At 32.0% G+C, this 25,755-nt stretch overlaps 1 protein-coding gene across 6 annotated transcripts in view; it reads right to left on the minus strand.

Moving 5' to 3' along the window:
* Window positions 1-6,364: 6,364 nt before the first annotated feature.
* The window catches only part of LOC133200160 (neuronal calcium sensor 2-like), a 59,222-nt gene continuing 39,831 nt past the window's right edge, over window positions 6,365-25,755 (minus strand). For 5 of the 6 annotated variants that reach the window (XM_061335921.1, XM_061335923.1, XM_061335922.1 and 2 more), the window contains 3 exons: window positions 11,208-11,327; window positions 8,963-9,235; window positions 6,365-8,359 (listed from right to left, as the gene is read on the minus strand). In XM_061335921.1, coding sequence (XP_061191905.1) covers window positions 8,165-8,359; window positions 8,963-9,235; window positions 11,208-11,318 — 579 coding nt within the window. In that variant the 5' untranslated portion in view covers window positions 11,319-11,327 and the 3' untranslated portion in view covers window positions 6,365-8,164. Of the gene's footprint in view, window positions 8,360-8,962; window positions 9,236-11,207; window positions 11,328-17,757; window positions 17,984-25,755 lie in introns of those variants that run through there. The other variant, XM_061335924.1, reaches the window with a different exon arrangement.

Consider the following 25,755-nt stretch of genomic DNA (forward strand, 5'->3'; position numbering starts at 1 on the left):
CTGGGACTTTTGGTGAATCCAGAAAATTTGCATCCAATGAATGCGACCACGCCACAAAAGAACAGAATGCCACCAAATATGAAAATCTCCTTTGTTGAGAAAATGTACGATTGAATTTGTTCTCTCACAGGAAATTCGTGATTAGTTGAGCTGAGCGGAAGCGGTGCACATATGCACAAGGGCATGGCAAAAATAAATCTCAATACGGTATATCCTTTCATAGTTCTTAATCAGAACTCCACTAATTTGGTGTTGTGTGGAAGAATTATTAAACGTCACAATAAGTATACTGTGACGTTAACAATTTGTGGCGTCATAATCAATGTAACGTGAAGGTTTGATTGTGACGTCATAATATTTCTATTTCTGAATGAGAAATCCAATTGTATTATGTAGTTTTAGTGAATAAAAACAGTATTATAAGCAATCGGAAATTCTTAGACCAATTTTTATTACTTTTTTTTTTTTTTAATTTTAGGACACAAATTCATGCTTATTTGAGAGTGGTCATCTGATTACACATATAATTTAGATATAAATTAAAAAAATAAAAATAAATAAATACCCGCTGTTATCTGTATAAAATACCATTTATTTGCAGTACGAAGTGTTTTACTGCAGTGGCGTAGAATAATAATTTCACTGTTAGGCGTAAAGTTATAAAAAAAAAAAATCAATTAAAAAAAATGGACATGATCATCATAAAGTCTTTATATAAAAGAAGAAAAATATTTACGTTGAGGGTATGAACTTTCTCTTCTCGTTACAATGTATTGTTAGCGCTTCATGAAAAATAGTCTATGTCCCTTATAAACGAATTTAAACACATTGCTTATATTCAAAGTATATCTTATCGTAAAGTTTTTAGACAAATAAGCTGTTATCAAATTAACATTGAATAAAGAAAATTACACAGCTAAAACAGAGTACACTGTAGTTTGAAATTAGACAAACTTGCCTTAATCCACCTTTTTTTTTTTGGGGGGGGGGGGGAAGTAGTGTCTTTCATTTCATAAATTTTATCAATTAAATCATTATGAATTCTAACCAGATCTCCCATGTATGCAAATGTATTTACTTGTTTACATGCCTTCACATCATTACAATTGATTAGAGCAAAATTGATTTGATGCGCACAATAAAACATAAAACTTATCGGTTGATATCACAAGCAATTCAACAGTTATTATAAATGTGTAAATATATAATATAAATATAATACTGTTTCCTCAGTTCACACAGGTTATTGTACAAAGTGATAACATGAAACAAGTTCTGTGTTGTTGTTGTTTTTTTTAAAATATTTTCTTGGACGTGGTTGCCGTTGTCCGGGTTACTTTCCTGTGAACAATGAATTACAAACAACAATTTCTTCGTCCTCTTCCATCCCAAATATTCCATAAAGGCCCGGACATTCTAGCACATTAACAAAATTAACATATTTAGAGGAAGACGTTTTGGAGACGGCAGATACAGGGTGATTACTCTGGGGTGATGTCGTCTCTTCTTCGATCATTTTCTCTGCCCATTGCTGGAAGTGGTGTTGCTGAGCACTGAAATCAGCCCTGTAACCCGATGTTTTTGCATCCTTGTATTCAGTTACAGTAATTTCCATGATTCTTGCAAACTTCCAGCCAATAAATCCAGCCAGACCGCAAAATGCAACTATTCCACCAATTACAAACATATCCTTCCTTAACAAAATGTCAGACTGACTTTGATCTACCAAAGGAGGGATAATATTGGAGGAACCGAGAAGAGAAGATGCACTTCTGCACGACGGGACTTCAATAGTAAATCCCTTTCCACTATATCCTATCATGACTTTAGATTATTCACATCTTTTATCATTACATTTTTGTTTCTTAATGCAATAAAGATAACGTGGTTGTTGCATTGCAATAGGAATTGTGACGTTAAGCACTTGTGACGTCACTGTATAGAATAACACTGTGCCCGATGTGGTTCGTGACAAATCTATTGACTTGTCTGTTGGATTGTTGACATCTCAACTCTCTGACGCAATGGCACCATTTTGTGAATTAAATAACCGACACACAAATGACCAGAGTAAACATGTTTACTCAAGCAAAACGCCTATTGATAAGCCATGGGTAACACTCGAGTTAATAATAGGAAAACGCCTGAGGCGCACCAGAAACTCCTACATTCCAAAAAGGCATACAAGGTACTCTCCGCAAAACTGAAGCGACAATATGTACGGCTAGAGGGAAATATGTTGTGGACTACCTGCGTAAACACAATCCCAAGGCATTCTATCTGCGTTTTCAAAAGAAAAAAGGTTGTCGATCTGGCGTGGATCCTGCAGTTTTTGTTGAGCATTTTAGGGAACTGGTACCGTAACACAGACAGCTCCATCTCCAGACATATTAGATAACAATTTCGCTTTTAATGATCAAACTGTTTTTGATGAGCTTGATAGTGAAATTACTGAAAAGGAAATACTTGATGCTATTAAGAAACTAAAACGTGAAAAGTCACATGGTCCAGATTTACTGTTGAATAAATATTTTATAGAGTTTCAGAATTATATTTTGCCTGTCATACGCAATCTGTTTAATAGAATATTTACAACTGGTATCTTTCCAAATACATGGTCTGAGTCTATTATTGTGCCAGTGCATAAGAAAGGAGATCTGTCAGATCCCAATAACTATAGAGGTATTAGTCTAGTGAGCTGCTTTTGTAAGTTATTTACATTTATCTTAAACCAACGACTCATTTTATGGTCGTATAAAGATAACATAATTACAGATGCACAATTTGGATTTCAGCCCTGTAAGGGTACACCAGAGGCTATTTTTTGTTTGTCGTCAATTATCAATTTGACCCTATTTAACAAAGAAAGGTTATATTGCTGTTTTTTGTAGATTTTAAGAAAGCTTTTGACACCGTTGATCGATTTAAATTGTGGACTAAACTCAGCACGTAGGTATAAGAGGTAAATTATTGAAAATTGTTCAGGCTATGTATGAAAGAATGAAATATAGGGTTAAAACACCAGGTAAATTGTCAGAAATTTTTAAAAGTCACATAGGTCTTTTACAAGGTGAAGTGTTATCCCCCATACTTTTTTCTTTATATGTGAATGATTTTGAAGGTAGAATTTCTGAAGAATGATATTGTTCCTGTACACTTGCGTGAACTTAATCTATTTGTATTAATGTATGCTGATGATATAGTAATCTTTGCTGAGACTGTAAATGAGCTTCAAAAGATGTTAGATATATTATACGAATACACAACTCACTGGGATCTCTCTGTTAATATAGAAAAAACAAAAATTGTAATTTTTAGAAACGGAGGTAAAATCAAGTCAACAGAAAAATGGAATATTAATGGGCACCCAATTGAAGTTGTCGATAAGTTTGTTTATCTGGGTGTGTTACTAAATTTCAATGGTAATTACAACAGTACACAAAAGCAACTAGCATACCAAGGAAGGAAGGCCATGTTTGCATTAAATTCAAAAGTAAAAAGTATGTGTCTTAATACAGAAACCCTTTTGTCACTTTTTGACACCTATGTAACAAGTAGTTTAAACTATGGTTGTGAGGTTTGGGGTAGTCATAATGCTAGTGACGTAGAAAAAGTACAGTTGGAATTTATAAAATCTGTTTTAGGCGTAAGGAAAAACACAAACTCTGCTTCAGTATATTTGGAAACTGGTAGGCTACCTATGAAGATTACTCGACTGTATAGAATGTTCAAATTCTGGTTCAAGGTTTTATCTAGTGAAAATTGTATAATAAAAAACTTATGATGAACTATATGATAACTGTGACAGAATGAAAAACAGTAAGAAAAATTGGGCCTTTTGTATTAAAGAAAAATTGTATGAAATTGGGTTAGGATATATGTGGTGTGAACAAGATAGAGCTTGTTATAGAATTTTTTTCCCAATTATAAAACAAAGATTGAATGACATATGTGTTCAAAACCTTATGGAAGAAATCAATTATTCATCAAAGTGTAACATTTACAAACATATAATAGACAATTTTTCTTTACAGTATTATCTTTGTAAGCCCATACCTTCTATGTACAAAAAGCAAATTAGTCGAATTAGGCTTTCATCTCATAACCTTGAAATTGAGTCAGGACGACATAATAAAATACCTAGGGAGAGTAGAATGTGCAGAATGTGTAAAAGTGAAATAGAGGATGAATACCATTTTGTTTTAATTTGTCCATATTTTGAAAAGCTCCGTAAAAAAAAAAATCAAATTGTATTACTGGCAAAAACCATCTGTTTTTAAATTTGTACAATTATTAGGTACACGCAATGTCCATGATCTTTGTAATTTAGGGAAATATATTCATTTTGCTTTTAAATTGAGAGAATGCATTCTCTCATATGGTAATTCTCCATGAAATCATGATTGTTATATTGCATTATATTTTTGTAATCAATAAGGACCGCTATACAATGCCATTTTGTAATATTTTGTATTAAATGTTGAAATGCCATAAGATGTATGTCTTAAGCAATAAATAAATAATAAAAATCACTATGTCGGATTCTTTACCACGTGTGTTAAAAAATGAAATATCCATTTTTGAAAGCTAAAGCAGCAAATTTCTTAAATGTTTGTAAAATTTTCACGAATTCTACAAGCACCACGGAATCATTTATTCGACATTAAATGTTGAGAATTCATAAAGGCGAACAAGGCGTGCAAAATGCCTAAAATTTCAAATATACAAAAATCATATTTAATATTTTAAATTTATTATTTAGAGTAAAGTTCTTATTATCGAAAGGTATGAAATTCTTTTCTGTGGAAAATTCTTTCGGCAAAAACTATTATATGATTTAAATTCCTGGGGTTCGAACCCAAGCAATAAAAATTCCGAGTATCAATTTTTCCTTCGAGACTAACACGCTAACCACTAAGCTTTACAGCTCATGACAAAAGTCGGCATTTCTATCATGTTTGTATTAGAGTCAGCATAGCGTACTGTAGTAAAATTTCAATTTACCTGTAGTAAAATTTCAATTTACCGGGTGGCAACTTGAAATGTTGTAAATTTTTTATTTACTGCCACCCACTAATTTCAGAATTTAAAACATGTAAAAAGATCCACTCATGTCAAAAAATGTGTCAAAGTATGAAACAATAATCATTTTTGTCCTCGTTGGTGTGTGCAGGCTATTTCAGAGACAAATAATTTCAATCTTTATGAAATTGTTGCAAATTGTGGAGATTTTACATTAAAGTATACTTTATGTTAAATGAAATATCAAAGAATTTTTTTTTCATAATTGAAATTTTTGTCGCACAATAGGCATTTTGCTCGTCTTTTTCGTCCGTGTTCTTGGACAGCCTTTACCCCAATGAAATTCAATGCCATTACCTAGACAGTGCCCCTCAACCCTCCATTATTTCGATATAGTTATAAACTTTGGCGAAAAACTTCACTGTCTCCAATGGATCATTTTAAAATTTCTGCATCGTGTGATTGGGACTTAACGGGTGTTGTTGACAAGCAAATGATAAAACACCTTTGAAATAATCTGCCCCTTCCATGCAGCATACTTTACTGACATTCCGTTGTAAATTACTTCAAATATTCCATAGTTAAATCAAAACTAAATTTTTCCTTTTTTGAAACTAGTTTCATGGAGGACAAATAAATTAAATTTAATTATTGCATTTCTTCCTTCATTTAGAATTACATTTTTTCCCTTTAAGACATTGTTTTCAACATAAGTGTTATTCAGCGATCAAAGCAGAGAGGATCAGTTGTCTATACCAATCACAAGACAGTTTCATTATTCTTTTGTTTCAGCGCTACAGTACTCCTAGTCCGAAATATCTGATGTTTTCCTGGCTTTTTTTTTTTTTACGATTTTGATATTTGACGTTTTCCTGGCACGTCAAATATCAAAATCGTAAAAAAAAAAAAGCCAGGAAAACGTCAGATATTTCGGACTACAGTACTCCGAATCAAAATAATATACAGATCTATGCATGATATCAATTTTTTAAAACTTTCAGCAAAATTAAAGACCGTTTAAAGAGCAAGGAACACACGACAAAGAAAATTAGACCAATTCCTCTTCGTATTAATTAATTACTCTTAAACTGTGCTACAATTTGAGGCGTTCATAACAAAGAACTTTTCGATGATTAATGTCGATCTCCTGTAGAAAGATTTACATCAAAGAAAAATTTATCTTGGAATTAATTTAATAATGTCTCATAATTCAGTATCTTCTGTTTCCTTTCCTTATAAAAAAATACTTTTAATTTTGATATCGTTATCAAATTTTCAAATAAAATCTTCTTGAGTTATCTCTCTTTCAACAGTGTCTCTGGATTGAACAAAATAACGAATGTTTCACTTATTCTTCTCTTATTCGAACATTTATTTCATGATAATGCTTTGCACATAATACGTATAATATATTATCTAATCAGCATATTGTCCAGCAATAAAGTTAGTGTAAAATAGGCATAAAAGTAACAAAAATAATAGAAGAAATACATAGTTATTATAACAACAAATGTGAACACCAAATTTGTATTTCAGAGAGGATCGAGTGAACACAATCAAATAAATGAACACAAAAAATTGCAAACAAAATAGGACACTGTTAATAATAGGTAATTACTAATTACACTATGTTATAAACTGGAATCAGAACATATTTCTTTTATATAATGGAATGAAAAATTGCAACTACACTGAACTATTGGTAACATATATAGTTTTAATTACGATCTGTGATTTTCAATTTTTACATTTTGATTTTATGTTCTAACTTAAAGAATGAAATATCCTCCAATTTCATTGAAATTAGAAATGGGTTAGACCTTGAAAGGAAATAGTGGGCTTTGGTACTCACAAACAAAAAATATCAATCCCTTTCTATTTAAATCACTACACTTGCATAAAACAAGTTATTCCCAAAATTCATTATTTAAAAATACATATCTTAAATGAATTTATGGAGATTTATTCAAATGAACTCAAATTCTAAAACTGAAAATAATGCTTCCCATCATGGTGCTAATTTTCGTTGAACTTTTTAAGGAGAAAATATATATGCTACGAGATGCACATTGTGTAAACTTATGAAGTGAAGCTGAGGTTTAGGTACAATATGAGCTCACTTGATTACAACAATCAGTTTGTAAACAATTAAAGATTGAACATAAATAATTTGTAGAATACATCCATTACTTTATGCTAGCAGCCGCATGCAAATCAATGAATTAATGAATTGCATTTAATGAAACATTCTTGCACAACAATGAATACCAAAAACTTATGATGAGCTTCACTGGTTTTTCTAGGAAAAAGGTGTAAATGTTGGGGCAGAAATAACAGGATACATGTACTAATTAAATGCTTTCTTAATCAAGCTCTGGAAGCTGCACTCAGATTTTGGACTTACATTGCTTTGCTTTTTGAATATTTGCAACTAAAATATATGCAAAATCTTGATTACACATAGGCAATATATATGGTGTTTATAGTTGAAAAATTCTACAAAAGAAACTATTATATAAGGTGATTCCATTACTGTGCCATCTGTTTTCAATATTGTAGGCACACAATCAAATCTTGTTTATCTTGCTAAAGGACAGCCAATATAAACTGGGCAGCGACTAATTCTATGAGTATCACTCAAGAGTTATAGTGATATTTATGTATTGTTGTTGTAGCCAACTTCTGCATTCAGAATACAAACATGACTTGGAGGAATGAAATACAAACTGTTCGGTAGCCACAAGTTAGCATTATACCATATCACATTCTATGATCAAATTTTATGGAATCAAGTGATAATAATTCAGTACCAAAAAATGGTGAAAACTATATACATATAAATAAATCCAAATTTTACGCTTTTTTCTCTGACATTAATTAAATGTTTTACACCTCATTGCTTGCATTTGATAAGTTAAAATACAAAATCAGTTTGGTTTTTAAACATACGAAGAATAACCAATGTTTTTTTTTCTTTTTGCTTTTTACATCTTATAAAAAAAATCAATCTGATACTGAAGGTGCTTTGTTTAGGAACAATAAGATTCTCTCACATTGCCACAGTGTATATAACTCTCACGCTGCAGATAATTGTTCTTTGTGAAATGTTGAATGAAATGGAATTAATTCTTTTAGGGTATCATTATTGGTTGGTTGCTGCATCTGCTGTTAGCATTTGATACAGAACTTGATCTTTCATGCAGCCTTCTATAAACTCCTGTTTTGTTAAATGTCCATCACCATTTTCATCCATTTTTTCAAAAATTTTCTCTGTCCTTTTTTCTGGTGTGTCTTCTCCTTGTCCACACAATGCACTTCCCAGCATATTGTAAATTGCCTGCAAAATTCAAAATTGTCATGAGTTGAAACAGGAGACAGTGGTCAAAAAGTTTGGCACTAGTCAAATTTCATCCTATGATTAAAGTATGTTGACAATATTCTTAATATTTACTAAAATTTTTATGCATGAATTTGATCTTGTTTCAAATGTTTGAGACATTCCATACAATCAAATGAAGGTCTCAAGAAAACAAATTCTTCAAACTCAACAGAACATGGATATTAAACAAACAATATTGGTACACTGTACTTCATAAAATGTCACATTCTCTAGTTAACCTACTTATAGCCCTATCAGTGGCCTTTGTTTGCAATAGTTTCAACTAGTAATAAACATACTTATTGATTAATAAAACACCTCATTTCAAAATTGATGATGTTATAAAAAGCCACAATCGATGTCATAATATAACCCTTTGCTTGCAATCATTCATCTATGTAGCGTAACTTCTGGCACTCAGAAAAACATTACTGTTATTACTTTTTTTTCTGTACAAGAGAAAGGAGGACACATATTCCCTAATTAACCTAGGAACCCAGTTTAATGTTACTGAATAATTTCATTGTCATTGACAGGTACCCGGAACTTGATTTAACTTACCCCAATTATTTCCACCATTTCATCTTTTTCAATGGTACCATTCCCATCAATATCATACATAGTGAAGGCCCAGTTCAGTTTGCTCTTTGGGTCACCACCAGAGGTGATGTTTATGGCAAGCAAGAATTCCTTAAAGTCAATTTTGCCACTGTTGTCTCCATCAAAGGACCTAAATACATGATTACAAAACTTGTCTGGATTTCCGGTGGGGAAGAATGTAGAATAAACTTCCAAAAACTTGGACTTTGACAACAATCCATCTGGACAGTCCCTCTGAAATAATGAGATGGGTAAAACATTTCTCAATTTTGCAAACATGATAATAAAACACTGTAAAGGATCCACTAAGTATGAAATAAAACAAAATAAACTGAGAGATGAAGATATGTTGCCTCAAAGCAAAAGAATAGGGTAATCAGGGATCAACAAAATAGTTAGTCTAGTACTTAGTAATAAATCATAAAATAGATATTTTTACTTGCCATCACTTATACACTCCCTTCTGTCAGTGTCATCATGCAGACTAAACAATTCAAAAGTGCTTGAGAACATTTAGTAAACCCTACACACTCTAGCACACATTGGCGTCACTTAATCTTTGAAGAGTATACTTTGTATGGAAATAATGCATTTTTGTCTTATTTTTTAAATATATTATTTACAAGTCTACCTGACCACTAAAAAACTATGAAAGTACTTTTTGTTTTATACATTAAATAATCTTGTTTAATTCTTTATTCATTTTGACCTATCAATTACATTATTTACAGTAATTTTAATTATCATAAGTAAATACCGTAAAAGTGGAATTTTTAGCAAGACACAAATTTAGCAATTCATTCTTAAAAATTGGTATGTATATATTTTTAGGGAGAAGTAATTTTAGCCATTTTATAATGCCAAGAAAAGAAGCTATTACAACGGGTACACAATTAATTGTAAGCAATATTCAATTTTAGCAATCTCAACACCCCTGGCTAATAATGTCAAAATTGAACCTGAATTTCAAAATGTCAGATGAACACCTTGCTCAACATAACCATGCACTTTGTATGTTTGGTAAATATATAGGAGGAAAGAAGAGGATTTTTAAAGAAAGTATGCATTTCACTATATTATCAATAGAACCCCATCCTAACTCCAGAACCCCTTACCCAGGTGCCATGAATTTTCACAATTTTGGTAAAGGACTCAATGCTTATCACAATCATGCCAACAGTTTTACTGTTTGATGTCCAGGAGTAAAGAAGTAGATTTTTTAAGATTGCATCAATTTTGATGGCTTTAGCCCCACCAATCAGGCCCCTGGGGGCAGGATCATGAAATTCACAAATTTTGTTTCCCTTAATAGATGCCATAAACCAAAATTAGCTGAAATTGGTTCAGTGGTTTCAGAGAAAAAGCTGAAAATGTTCAAATGTTAACACACAACAAAGAACAAAAACAGATAGCTATAGGTCACCTGAATGACTCAGGTGACTCTAAAAAAAATACTGTAGAAGCACAAATATTCGTGTGGGATTTAATTTCATTGATAATTGTTAACAACGATATCAATGAAATTTAATCCCCCACAAATATTTCTCCATTTACAGTAAGTGAATCACAAGTATTCAAGCCCATGCAGAACTACAAAATGCATATCTATATATGCAACTTCAGTCATGAACAAAAACTGTGACCCTGTCATTTCCAACTACATTGGAATAAAGTTACATAAATGCAAGATTAATGGTTTGACAGAGTGAAAAATATGATTTGAACATAGGCTATAGATAACCATAGAATTCATTCCAAAATAAGGGCACAATGACCTGGTTTTGGATCAATACACATCTTTCTCCCAAGATGCATCAAATGACCAAGTTTGATGGTCTCTACAATATGCAAGATCTTATTCAAACATGATCTGACTATATATATAGTTAACAATTCTAAAATAAGGTCACAATAACCTACTTTTATTTGGGTTGCAACATGCATTTCCCAAAGATGCTATACCATAATATGGCCTGTCCGAAGACAGGCAGATAACCACATACAAAACAAAATCATACAAAAACAAAATCCAGTAAAAAGGTCATATTTTAAGAGTATGGAAAAATATGTATCCTTTGATTGCAAAATTCAACTAAAATTTGTTTAAAATATATATATTACTAAAATAAATCCCTTTCAAAAATAGACTTAAAAGTTGAAAGTACACATTGCCTCCTTTCATTTATAACTGCAGTGAACTTCTTACCATAAAACCCCTGTACCAATCTTTAATCTCTGCCTTTGTGAATTTTGTATTTGAGCACAAAAATTCCAAGTCTTCCTTGGGAAGCTTCTTGCTTGATGATTTGTTCCCCATCTTATTTGCCTGAAAAAGACAATTTAAATATAACAATAAACATATCTGTCTTGTAATTAAAGAAATTCAATTACACCCTACAAACAAAACAGTTTATCAGTATTCAGTAAGACAGGCAAAGTGCCAGGGACAAACAAGTTTGATTTATTATACTGTAAAATTCATTATATCCGTTAAGTTTGTAATATATTTCAAAACTACAGGGAAAGTCAATGTAAGCATGAATTCATTATATGTGGATTTACTATAACCAAGTTTTACTGTATATATCAGGCCTCTAAGTGGCCTCTAAAATTTAGGTGCCAGCTGGCGCCTTATCAAAAAATTTTAGTCGCCAATGCAAATTTTTAGTCGCCAGGCAATTTTTCTAAGGCGCCAACTTTAAAAGTTAGTAGAATATAGGGACTTAAGACGTGCCAAAGAAAAGAAGACATGTTCATTGCTGAAAATAATTTCCTCTTCTTTTAAATTTCTTTTCGCTTTTTCAGAAGATTGCTAAAAATGTGAAAATTTCCGGAATTTGACGATCGCCAATTCAATTTAAAATGGTCGCCAATTTGGCGACTTATGGAAAAAGTTTAGGCGCCAATCAAAAATTTTAGGTGCCATGGCGACTAAATTAGTCGCCAATTAGAGCCCTGTATATACCAGTTACAGACATGCTCCTTTAATATGTTTCCCTTTTTAAATTTCATTTGACCAAAATATCTGCACACAGATCATCACTTTACATGCATATAATCAGAATAAATATGTGATTGATAATTGAAATAATACATCTGTCTTTACTGGGAAAAAAAATCACTGCATTTCAATCTCAACATAATCTCAAGCTATATTTTCTATCTCGTATATTTTTATTGATTGCCTTTTAATTTTTAAAATCTTTTAACCTAGTTGCCTTGAAAAAAAACCCTGCTTTATATTTCACCATGCAAACACAAGATTTTTAGGCTTTATTTTTTAGTTCCATTGAAAGTTTTTCAATATTTGAAGAGGATTTTATCATTATTACTTCACTTCGATGTTAGAAGAGAATGGGTTGATTACAACACTTCAGCATCTATTTACGGTAAAAGAGAAAGGTACAATTACTACAACTACAATGCAAAATATAAAGGGATTGGTCGAATTTCTACACTTCACAATATGAAGACAATGATGAAATTATTTATCTTCATTTAAAAAAAAAATGGTATAATAACTAAATGTATCCATATATTAATAGGTGTTGCTCAGAGTGGATTTTTCTGTTCTACAAAAATTTAGATGTAAATTTTTTTTGGTTGCAAAAGAGCTGATTTTTACACAAGTGCAGATTTTACATTCCTCAAAAGCTCAGGGTTAACTTTATTTTTCTATAAATAACCTTTAAAGATGAATTTTGTCCAGTAGAATGTTTTTAAAATTATTTTCAAAAGGAAAAGTTAAAACTAGTGATGTTTCAGGTACCTGTAATATAATATATTCCTACATGCAAATAGATTGTGCCATTATACGTTTACTAGCTGTCGATCATTTGATACATTTACAATGTTTATATAAAGTTTCATACTGATCATTTGCAAGCTTTTTTCATCCTACCTTTGTTTTTTTTAGTTTTTTGACCATTAATCTCCTGAACATGAAACTGACCTGTCTCTCAGAAAACTATGAACTCTATAGAAACAGCCAATATACATCAAATCTTAATATTAGGTATACATGTATTTATCTGAAATATGTTCCTCATGCAGGTTATTGCCCTTTCAGCATTCATATACTTTTAATCTTCTCAAACACCTGCCAAACTTCAAATTGTGATACGCCCCAATGAAATATATTTTATGAGAATCTTATCAATGTTTGCATTAAGTGAATTTTTACATTGTAGAATAGCCAAAAAACACTCTCATTAGAAATTCGCTTTTTATTATTATGGAAAACAATCAATTACCATAACATTCCATCAGAGAATTGTTTCATGAGTGACTTTGATAGGAATGGAGATGTAATATTGGTAAAACTTCTGTCAATAATTTATATTTCATTTTAGCTTCATATACCTCTGAAGTTGTTTCCATTAATTACCGAGTCCTAAATTGTACAGGAACTAGGACAATTAGAATATCATGTTGTCTGGCCCGTTAAATTGATTTCATTTAATAATGCATTACTTCTACAGTTCAGTCTTCAGACTTCTCAAAGTTTTTATCCTCAGACTTTTGAGAGATGATTTTTTTGATTGACAAGGCATTTAAGACTGGAAACAGTAGGACTCAAAACACAACAAAACATCTACATCATTAAACCAAATATAACTTCCTGCTAAAGCTTTTTTTAACTTATACTCCACTTGAAACTCATCAGAATAAAAAAAAAACCCATGCCAAATCCTTTTTATTTTTGAGCTATCAAAAATAGACTTCAAAGTGGAGTCGATGAAAAGCTGCAAATTTGCATCAGACAATAATAATTCATCATTTGGCCTCTTTAAAAAGGGTTAAAAGGTAGAGTTGTGTTGAATTTATTAAATTAAAAGAGTCTGACTCCAAACCAGGTCTTTTTGTGAATTATGTCATGGATTGTTTGGAATGCGATGCTTTATAATTTATGATATTTTATTTTTTATTATTAAGTACAATTTTACATTGGGGAAAAAAAATCAAGAATATCTCTCCCCTCCCCAAAACAACAAAAATACATTAACTAATATTTATGGATGTACTTTAGTGGAATAATGCCTACCTAATAGATTCTTTCACCAATTATAATGTCACATCCTACGCTTTTCATTTGTTGAGGAGTGAATAATTTTTTGATTGACTCAGAGGCAATTATATGTAGTAAGCTCAGTAAACATGCAAAAAGCACTGTCTTGTCCTCATAAAAAAACAGACAAAAATAAGGATGATTTCAAATAATAAAAGAAGAAAAACAAATGTCAAAAGTGTCTTCCCTCTCCCTTGTTTATTTTCTGTGGACACCGAGCTAGTAATGGGGACAGAGCTACAGGATATTTCTATACAAATTGACTGTACATATATATTCAACCAATAATGCAGCCTCTCCCCCTGTGGGATCACTCACAACTTCCCCAATAAGGAATGTTGTTATTAGAGCACTAACACTCATTATTGGTTTGGTCTGACCATCCCTGAGTCATATGGTCAGTCCATTACTGATATTAATGGGGAAAATGTAGATTGAAGGACAAACATCCATCACAGTTCACTGAGTTTATGTGTCTCAGTGTAATTGTATATATTAAGTATATGAAGTAATTTAGAGAGGGAAACAAATGGAGAGAGAGAGAGAGAGAGAGAGAGAGAGAGAGACTCATTCTATTTCATTTGCATTCTGGCATTCTCACAAGTTGTCACTGATTTTCTTAATTCTTAGTTTATCATGAAAGAACCTCACTTCATATCAGTGATTTTCAACAACTAAATAATAAAAACTTTGACTTTTAATGTTTTTCTATGGATCATCCATATCCTTCTGTTTTCAGATAAACAGTAATCATATGATAGTTCATTTTTGGAGTCCATGATATGATAATAATGTCAAGAAAACAATTACTTTCTCCTCAAACTTTCTCACTTTTATAATCAATTTTCCAGACCCATCTAGTTACTGCTAGACGATAATTTCTTGCATCACTTCAAAATGCTCGAGATCATGCAGCACAGGATCCTATCTCAAAAGCTATGAAGTCACCTGCACTTAAACAGCCACTTCCCAGAAATATAGTATACTGATGTTACATATAGGTCTTAATTTTCAAAGTTTTATATTAATTTTGGTTAAATCCACATTTGTATTAACCAATAATTAACTAAGAGATGTTCATGAAGAGGCACTGTAGTCTAGAGATTATGGTACACAAATCTATGGGTAATAAAAAAAAAGAACTCTCTAAAGATAATGTAATGTGCCATAAAACAAGATACTTTTATCTCAAATGATGGAATAAAACATGTAATCAGAGACCTCTGTGAAAGACTGCAATAAAAATCCAAGCATAAAGCTCCATTTGCATAGTGGAGTTATTACTAAGGTTTCAGACTCTACACAATCTGGAAATGCAGGATTCTGGAGTAGAAAGGTTTCAAATTAAGCAAACTACACTCTACCTCAATGCCTAGTTCATTAAGTCTTTTTATTTCAGGGCCTTGATTTTAGTTTATATATAATTATAGCACTGACAATTGACCAAAAGATATTGTTTGGGTGTTTGGCCATTTTCCTCAACAATGGTCAAAGCTAGAGCTTAAATCTCCATGAACATATCTTATGAAATCAAATGTTGATTAAAAGCATGTGTACACTGATGCAATGTTATAAAAACAGACTACATACATAAATCAAGTTTTGAATGACTGATGCAGACCACTTTTCTTATCTCCGTGAAGTGAACATCTGCACACGCTGCACCACTACTGTGCCATATGCTCAATTCTAACACTCAATAATGACCATATAAATCCACAGATAGCCAATTTTTACATCATTTAGGCCTCTCACCAGTCAAGTCAACAGTAATTTAATAATTTGCTGTTAATTTAATTGTTCTGAATATGATCTTGCAAGTAATTAACTCTGCTCTTGGACCACAATGCATACATTGTAATGTCTCTGGTGGCTTCCAATAAGCAAAAATAGAAAAAGTAAATTGCAAGAAATGAACAGATCAATTCTTCTTCATTTCCCTGGGGATTTTTGGACTGATGTAAGCAGACCTTATGTTCACATATCCCTTAGACACTTGACCCTATATATTGACTTGCATAGTTCTTTTTTTTAATCATAAAAGAAGGCAGAAGAGAAATGTAATATAATCAGGTGTCTGAGTTACATCTAAGGCAGTTATTAAAACCAAGATCCCTGGGCCAAAATGCTCACAAAATTGCCTTCTTCTTACTGTAAACTGTAAAGTATGGAGCCATAGTTTGAATAAACTTGAATCCACCAAGTAATGATCACAACTGCAGATGTGTTGTTCAGAAGAATAGTATACATGTAAATTAACAGGTTTAAAAGACTGTAAGTATACTTAAAGAAGTGGTATTCCAAAAGGGTCTTTTGAAGCTAAGCACCCTCAAATCAAGTGAAAAAAAAATCAGAGAGAATAAAGCTAAAAGTTATTGGCTTGGAGGCCAGAAATCTTCAGAATCCTAAATCAATTCCATCAATCAAACTTTTTTAATGAATGGGTAAGGTACCAAAAGACTGAAATGTAATGAATGGGTAAGGCACAAACAGACCCTGTGGGAAATGTAATGAATGGGTATTAGGCACCAAAAGACTGTTTGTGAAATGTAATGAATGGGTAAGGCACCAAAAGACTGTATGTGGAATGTTATGAATGGGCAAGGCACTAAAAGACTGTGTGTGAAATGTAATGAATGGGTAAGTTGCCTCAGACTGTGTGTGAAATGTAATGAATGGGTAAGACACCAAAAGACTGTTTGTGAAATGTAATGAATGGGTAAGACACCAAAAGACTGTTTGTGAAATGTAATGAATGGGTAAGACACCAAAAGACTGTGTGTGAAATGTAATGAATGGGTAAGACACCAAAAGACTGTGAAATGTAATGAATGGGTAAGGCACCATAGACTTTTTGTGAAATGCAATGAATTTGTAAGGCACCACAGACTGTGTTTGAAATTTAATGAATGGGTAAGGCACAACAGACTGTGTGTTAAATGTAATGAATGGGTAAGGTTCAACAGACTGCATGTGAATTGTAGAAGGGGGGGGGGAGTATTTTTTGGAAGCTATCACTGTTTTGAAGTTGAGAGTGCACAGTGGTGACAAAACATGCTGATTTTAAAATTATATAACATTAGTTCCATTTGATCAAATGAATGAAATTGCACACATCAAAAAAATACATGTTTTTTTTTTTTTAAATACATATGATGATATGTTGATCTTAAATTTCTTAAGAAATAAGATGGCGACATTTTCTATTTATTTTTTAATGACTCTCATATAATAATTATAACCCACATCCAGAAAACAAGTATCTATACAGAACATTGCAGGCTTTTATGATACAGACACTGAACATTTTCTAAATGAGAGACAAACTCTGGATTTATATAGCAAAGGGAATCTGCAAAGTCTGAACATTAAACTACCATCTTAAAACTCTTCTGTGTTTATAAATTGCTACATGTACTGATTTTAAAGATGAATAGACAGTAAGTTTCTACTTTCACAGGTCTATGTCATTAAAATTATTTCTTCTTTTGACAATGCCTCATTAACTGAGGGCTCATTAGCAATAATCACTTAAAAATAAATTAATGTTTAAATTTGTGTAGAGAATCTGTCATATTGTATTTACTCAACAACAATTTCAATAAAGTGATTATTTCCCATCAAGAATTCCTATAAAGCTGCACATAAAAATTTACCTCAGATAATGAGAAATCATTAACGTACTCACCCAAATTAAAAGTCATGTGAAGCATCCATAGAGCATGTGTAGATCCTAGATTTCACCAAAGTATTAATGAATATTTTATGTACCGAGTTTCCACAGAAACCTATACAATTATAAAGTACAACTCTGTATGGCCATTCAACTGTGCTGAGTTAAACACATCCCACTATGAGAAAAATTGATCTCTATTCCTAATACATCTGTCAACTTGATTGGTGCCAATTAAACTGACTCAAAAATTCTTGAGTTAAGTCTTCCTAGATCAAATTTTTAATAAAATTGCGTCCCTGTGAACTAAAACTGTTTTGAGGCTTTGCTGTTTCATTTATAGGATGTGCAAGTTAAATGTACATAATTTATGTGTTGAGCCATCAATCTCAATAAGAATTGTTACTTTGCCATAGTAAGGAGAGGAAGAAGGCAATTTTGATCGTAGTTTTACCTTCTAGCAAACGCCATAACACATCAGTCATGTGATGTAATATGTCCTTACTGCAAACAGAACACACTGTTAATCCTACATTTTTTCATTTATACTGATTAAAGGAAGACTTCACTTGAAAAATCTGTGACATGATTAAAGAGAAATTCTGCAGATCTCTTGTTATTTTTTTTCTTCTTTAATTAAAACTTGAGCTACATTATTCTATGGATTCTAGTACAGATTAGACTGTCAAAGGTTTCATAAACAAAAACTTTTTATGATTATGTTGTTCAATAATCTCAACATTTTGACAGAATTGAGTGATAAAAAGTTGAGCCCCAGATTCAATTCGCAACAATTTGCTACTGATAAAAGTTCAATTAATGGAAAATGACTTCTTATTTTCTTCATTCAATCAGCCACTTCTCTAACACAGAATATACTTTACATTTAATGGCAACTTCTGCTATATTGCAAACATGGCAAATTCATAGTCTGAACTCACTTAAACAAAACATTATATCAAAATGACATACTTAAACAATATAAAATCAATTAGCTGTTGGAAAAACAGAGAAATTTAATTCCCTATAATACATTTAAAACAGAATTCTTCAATCCATCCCCTGAATAAAATGCAAATCTGTCAAATTAATAACACAAGTTCACTAATGTGAAATAATGTAAAAAAAAATTGGCAATACAAATACCAAGAGAAATTAAATTTGTAATTTGAATGGTTACGATTTTAATTCACTGAGAGAGCAGGTTACTGTAGATTTTTCCATCAATATTATATAAATAGAAAATAAAACTGAACTCAGAAAATGAGTTCACCATGGAGCCAGATATAGCTCTAATGCTTCATTCAAAGCCAGAATTAAACAATTCTCAAATGCCCATTTTAATCTAGTCAGATGCTGATCAGAAAGAAAAACTTTTAGCCAAAATAAATTCCCACCAGGTGGCTTATGGGTAGAGCAAGTGTCTAAATTAATGTAGGAATATTTGCACTACATATACCAAATGCCCCGTAAGGCTTCCTTTATAAATGATGAATTAATATTGTAAAGAAATAAAATATCATGGCATGAAATGTATGTAAATCAATAATGGGTTTAACAAAAGTCTGACAAAACATACAGTAAAATCACATTATGCAAATAATTAAATCTAATTTGTAGCCCGTTACATCTGACCAGAGGGAAAATAACTATTATACAGAATACTTAACGGGTGCTTGAACTAGATTCATGTTTCATTGGGTATGGAATTCAATTCCCAGAAACTTCACAATTCAAATACTAGATTTGACATGCAGAGTCGATCATCAATACCATTTAATTATTATTAACCAGGAAAGTTCCGCATTTATATAGTTCAGCATTTTCACAATGTTTTGCATAAAATTCTTTTACTTATATACAGGCATGAATTGATATGGCACAAATACCAGTATGCAACAGCACAAAGTTATAACTTATATTTTCATTGGATGAAAACAAAATCCTTAAGATTAATAATAAAGTTCAATATTTCTATGAAATAAAATCTAATTTACGCTTTAAGAAGAACTAATAATTTCCTTTAGTGTCATTTTCCTATCATTTAAGAGGCACTGCAAAATCACACCATGTCTGCACAAGTTATTATAAATCTGCATCAAGCTAAGTGAAAATACATTATTGTTCCTGCAATTCAATTGACTTTCTCTGTTCTTCCCTTCCCATCATCCCCTGGAGAGAGCTAAGACTTATGTAAATGAAGACAGGAACTTTACATAATAGACATTTGAATTTCTATCTAGGGCACCAAGTCAATTCACATCTCACAAAATCTGATCAAGTCTTCCAGCAAGTTTTAATCAAAAACTGAAAGTCACTTAGCTGGCAACAACAGCTTTATAAAAAGGGAAAAAAACCCTCTGGTTTGAACTGTAATTAGATGTACTGCCTGTGTATATGAAAATTACATGTATAAATGAGAATATAAAGGACCTTTTACATTTCCTTAAATATCTACTTTTATTTCACACATTTAATGACAATTAAGAGCTACAATGATGCTGATTGTGTTAACACACTATCTTTCTCAATAGTTACGACTTTGGAGCCGAAATTTTTTTGTTATTGATCTTTTATACTAATGGATGCCAAATTATTCCACTAATGGAGTGATTTGCAATTACCTCTAACTGACTTATAATAATAACAGCAAACACATCAAAAACCAATCTCCATTGCAAGTCAAGACAACTTTAGATAATCAACTAAAATTGTAACCCCAAAAATCCATGTCTTCCAACTTTTAGAGGGTGTCCATTATGGCATTTCTAAAGCAGTAATATTACCATGTTTTAGGACAGGAAAGATTCAGTAATAATATAGACTCTTACAATTATAGCTAAAAGAAACATAGCTATTACAAACTCATAACAAGGTCATTCAAAACCTGAAAATCTGCTTGGGATGTGCTTGCTATGATAAACTCTCTTACATTTACTTTGATTGTATGACTGAAATATAGTCAACCCTATGGAAACCTTATATAATCAATCAGTTTAATCTATCCATCCATCAAATCAATTGATCAATCAATTAATCAATGAGCCAATCAATTAGTGACAATGAAGCAATAGCTATGAGATAATATTGTTTTTTTAGATGTCTTATTGTGAAATTTTTTCAATTTGGGGTAACATTTTGTTGGTTGCTTTAATTTATAAACATGCAGGATTATGTTCATGATAAAGTCTATAGATTAAATATTTGTTGAGAGGTTAATTTGTAGGTAAGGGAACCCCTTAAAATAAACCTCCATTAAAAAAAGATTCCACAGTAAACATTTTTTCTACAATTGTTAACAATATAGAACTTTTGTCCAAGAATGGCAATAAAATTCTAGCTTTTAAGCCAAAATGAAGTAGGAGTCCGAGGACCACACCAGCTAATGTGTAATAAATAATCTCATCTACAAGTAATGATCATGTGAACCTGAGAACAGGCCTAATATTTTTTTTGTATTTAATTTTTTTTCTGCAATTTTTTTTCTTTATTGCTCACATTTTGCGTGAATAGTTAGCTGTGACACTTTATCTTAGTCGTGTTTAGGCTGGCAGATTATCTATCAATTCAGGATTTTGAGAAGGATTAAATAAACATTAACACATAATCCAATGTTGATGCTTAATATGAAGTTGTTATTTTCCAGTTATATGATGCTGCTTATCATACCTGCAAAGCGACTGTGTGTGTCAGAATGACATATATGTCAACTTATCAAAATACTAGAAATATGTCCATAGGACACGAATGCCCCGCCTAGTGTATATTTAGTAATGCAACATGAAAATTTGTATTAGTGTATGAAGTTTGATGAGAATATCTTGAATAGTTTCTTTAAAATTGAAATTAAAGTCTAAAAAAATTGGATATAGATGATAAATTCTCACCAAATTATGTATAAAAAGTGCATAAGCTTGCATAAAAATATTTTAAATGGTTTCTTTAAAACTAAGCAAAGTGCAAATTAAAGAAAAGTGAGGTCAAGGTCACAGGAAAGTGCAAGGTCAAAAGTTCAATAGCTCTTAATAATACGTATCAGCATATTAAGATGAAAAATATCTTGTCAATGAATGGTTTATTTAAAACTGAGCTAAACACTAATTTAAAAAAAAAGTAAGGTCAAAGGAAAGATCACGGTCAAAAAATGTTGATGCAGTTGAATAGCTTACATCAGTATGTATCAGCATATGAAGTTTGATTGCACTATCTTGAACGGTTTCTTTAAAACTAAGCTAAACACTTATCAAAGAGAGGTCAAGGTCAAAGGAAAGGTCAAGGTAAAAAAATGTTGATGCAGTTGAATAGCTCTCATCAATATCTATCAGCATATGAAGTCTGATAAAAATATCTTGAATAGTTTCTTTAAAACTGAGCTAAACACAAAACGCAATGGAAGGACAGATGGAAGGACGGAAAGACGGAAGGATGGAAGGACAGAAGACAGACATGACAAACTCTATATGCCCCGGCCATATTCATGGTGGGGCATAAAAATTACAAGTACATATATAGTCGTTATTTTTAATTAAGTACATATATAGTACATAATTAAGTACATATATAGTATATGTACGTAATTAAGTACATATATACCCTAGTCAAAGTTAGAAAACATTAGCGACAAAAGAAAGTTGACCGAAGTCAACACCAAAAACAGACTTATTTATAGATGAGAGGTAGTGCATAACTTAGGGAAATCCATTAATGAGGTATTCAATCAGAGACAACAATCCTCCAAAAGGCCTAAAATAAAATATTGTTCGTTTGTAGTTGCCTACCGACCCACCGAAAATGCACCAGACCCCAACTTTTTTTCAGCCATTTTTTGACATTTTTTTTTTGTGGTAAGTTTCAAGCTTTCAGGATATTGAATCTGTTTCATTTTTTATTTTTGTTTTATCAAATAGTGGCTTAGAATAAGTGGAGCATATTTAGGTTTAGTAAACCTATAAAAATCTCTTTGATTTGTTACCCAACAAAAACTTGAAAACTAAAAAATTTTTCCCCCCAAAAAACAAAACATACCTACCTACCAACCCACTCTAAAAATTATATGTCAACTGCAAACAAAGAATTTTTTAAGCTTGGGCTTACGCAAAGTGCAATGAAAGGACAGACGGAAGGACAGAAAGACAGAAGGAGGGAAGGACAGAAGACGGACATGACAAACTCTATTTGCCGCGGCCATGTTCATGGCAGGGCATAAAAATTACAAATACATATATAATCAAAGTTAGAAAACATTAGCGACAAAAGAAAGTTGACCAAAGTCAACACCAAAACAGACTTATTTATAGATGAGAGGTAGTGCGTAACTTAGGGAAATCCATTAATGAGGTATTCAATCAGAGACAACAATCCTCCCTGTACACATTGATGACATTTTCTTCCTTTTGAGGGGCACAAAAATCCATACCTTTGCTCTATAATCAAACAATTGACATATTCCCTGACAGAGCACTACACCACTGGCCAGTTTGATGTAGTCTCCTCAAAGCGAGGCCTGACAGACCGCAATAGAAGTGTGTTGTGGAGTGTTATTAAGATAGAAGGCCCAACACCGATTTCTATCGAAGCTTGGCTGATGTCATTATCTAAGCAAATTCACAGACAAGTAATTGTTAAGCTTGCTTCGATACAGTGACATAATTCTCACAGAATACATCAAACTGAGGAGGGAAAATAGATATCTATTTACAGTGGTTCCTCGTAGTATTTTTTCATATGTGGAGCGAACTGGGACCTATAATTGGCCATAAAATATCCCTCTACATAGCATGCTGCAAATGGTTAATCATGTTCTATGTGCAATATGGTGCCATAATTCTGCAAAAGTTTATATCATCATATGCATTTTGCTTCCTCTTTCACATATATATACTACAACTTAAGCCTGAGTGATTACTTGAGAATATTAATGGTACATAAAGAAACTTCCATTTCAATTAGTAAGTGACAATATCACTGACATAGGGAAAAATATATTGCATCAAAAATAGAATTTTTAGGAGAAGTCTACTGTTCTTTAATTTGAGGTTGAGCATTAGACGAGCACTAGCACTAGACTTAATTACATACAAAATACACACTTGCTCTCCTAAAAGTAGATTTCTAGCTTTTCACTTCATAAAACAAGAGCCCATGGGCCTTAATGCTCACCCGGGTATTATGAGTAGTTCTATACTCTACAAGAGTAATTATCACCAGAATGTCACACACAAGTTTCTTACATGGCTGTATTATAAATTTCCTTCCAATATCTTTGACCTTGTTCAGTGACCTTGTTTCTTTATTTGTGTTGCAAGCAAAGTGTGTATTAACCATCAGCATCTAGAGTTTTTTTGTTTTTGATAAAGGTTATCAATTTCTTATAAATTAATACTCAAATATGGTAATTTGTAAAAAACAATTATGGATTTCAATCTGAATTTGCAGCAGGGTTGAAGGTATCAATGTACACACATAATGTAAAAAAAACATTATTTCAATAATTGACTTGTTACTTTTAACAAATTTTTGGTTTTACATATCAGTGTTGCGTTCATACCTGATTCCTTTGACCATCTGTAAAGCTTTGGTTAGAGTATATATTGTCATCATAATGTTGCTGTTTTCTAACTAGATGCCCTGGGATAAAGATTTTCTCAGATGTAATGAATTTCTGTACGTTATCAACCGTGCCACATATAGGGCTAGCTGCAGAACTGTAGCTCTCTGCTTGAGAAAATTCGAACAGACAGAGAGCTACAGATCCAAGCGTTGTTAAAACCTTCAATTTACACCGCCGCTTTTTTGTCACTCGCTTCGGGTATTATTTCTTGTATTTTATGCTCTCACCCGATTTTAAAATAGTATCCGATAATTAGCCATATATTTTAGTCCTATTCTTGATACCTTATTTACCTTTCAATGGTCCCAAACAGCCCTTAATGGTTTTGGAATGTCGGTTTAAAAAATCCCCATTCTGACGTCCATGTTTGGGGTTGTGCGAAATTTTTTTTTTCAAAAAACATATACTTGCCGAGAAAATGTAAATAAAAAATTCAGGAGGTTCAAATAGCATGTATAATGTCTACAAAGAATACAATACGTATGTAAAAAAGAAATGAAATAAATAGAACTCGGGCGTGTTATTTTAGGATGACACCAACGTCGACGTTGGAATGCATTTTTTTTTACTGATATTCAAAAACCACATACGGCCGTCTGGAACTGTTGAAAGGTAAATAAAGTATCAGGAATATGAGTAAAATATATGGTTAATTATCGGATACTGTTTTTAAAGTGGGTGAGAGCATAAAATACAAGAAATAATAACCGAAGCAAGCGACAAAAAAGCGGCGGCGTAAATTGAAGGTTTTAACAACGCTTGGATCTGTAGCTCTCTGCTTTGTCTGTCTGAATTTTCTCAAGCAGAGAGCTTCAGTTCTGCAGCTTATGTAGGGCCTGACCAACTTTTATAACAACTTTGGATGATTCTTTTTACTTATCTATAACTATGCTAGAAGCTTAGGAGCAATGAAGATAAAAGAAATTCTTATGTTTTTGGTGCCCGTACTCAAAGAAGGGGGGTGGGAGGTGATGGGGGGGGGGGGGGTGAAATTAAAAGCTTGTTTCCAAATCATATATTAATGCCATATATAAAAACAATGGTTGAAATTAGTTCAGTCATTGCAGAGAAAGAAGATGAAATGTTTAAAAATTTTATGATGACTGAAAGAAGATACTGGGCAAAAATGGATTAGCAATAGGTCACTCAAAAGATTCAGGTGGCTTAAAAACTGACACTCATGTTTGCACCTTTTTGGTTTATGTTCAAATGAAATATGATATGGGAACAGAATCATCACTGATGTACATTGTACTAAAAAAATTTAATTTACTTAATGTTTCATAATTATCAAAGAATTGCCACACATATTCTACAAAGTCATATTACCAGGTAAATGGATTATTTCTGTGTTAAATCAATGATGATTAATTATGTTAAATCAAAGATGATTAATTATGTAC

The sequence above is a fragment of the Saccostrea echinata genome, unplaced genomic scaffold (assembly GCF_033153115.1).
Source record: "Saccostrea echinata isolate AGI-Se365-2 ecotype Australia unplaced genomic scaffold, CSIRO_AGI_Sech_v1 ptg000037l, whole genome shotgun sequence".
Lineage (NCBI taxonomy): Eukaryota > Metazoa > Mollusca > Bivalvia > Ostreida > Ostreidae > Saccostrea > Saccostrea echinata.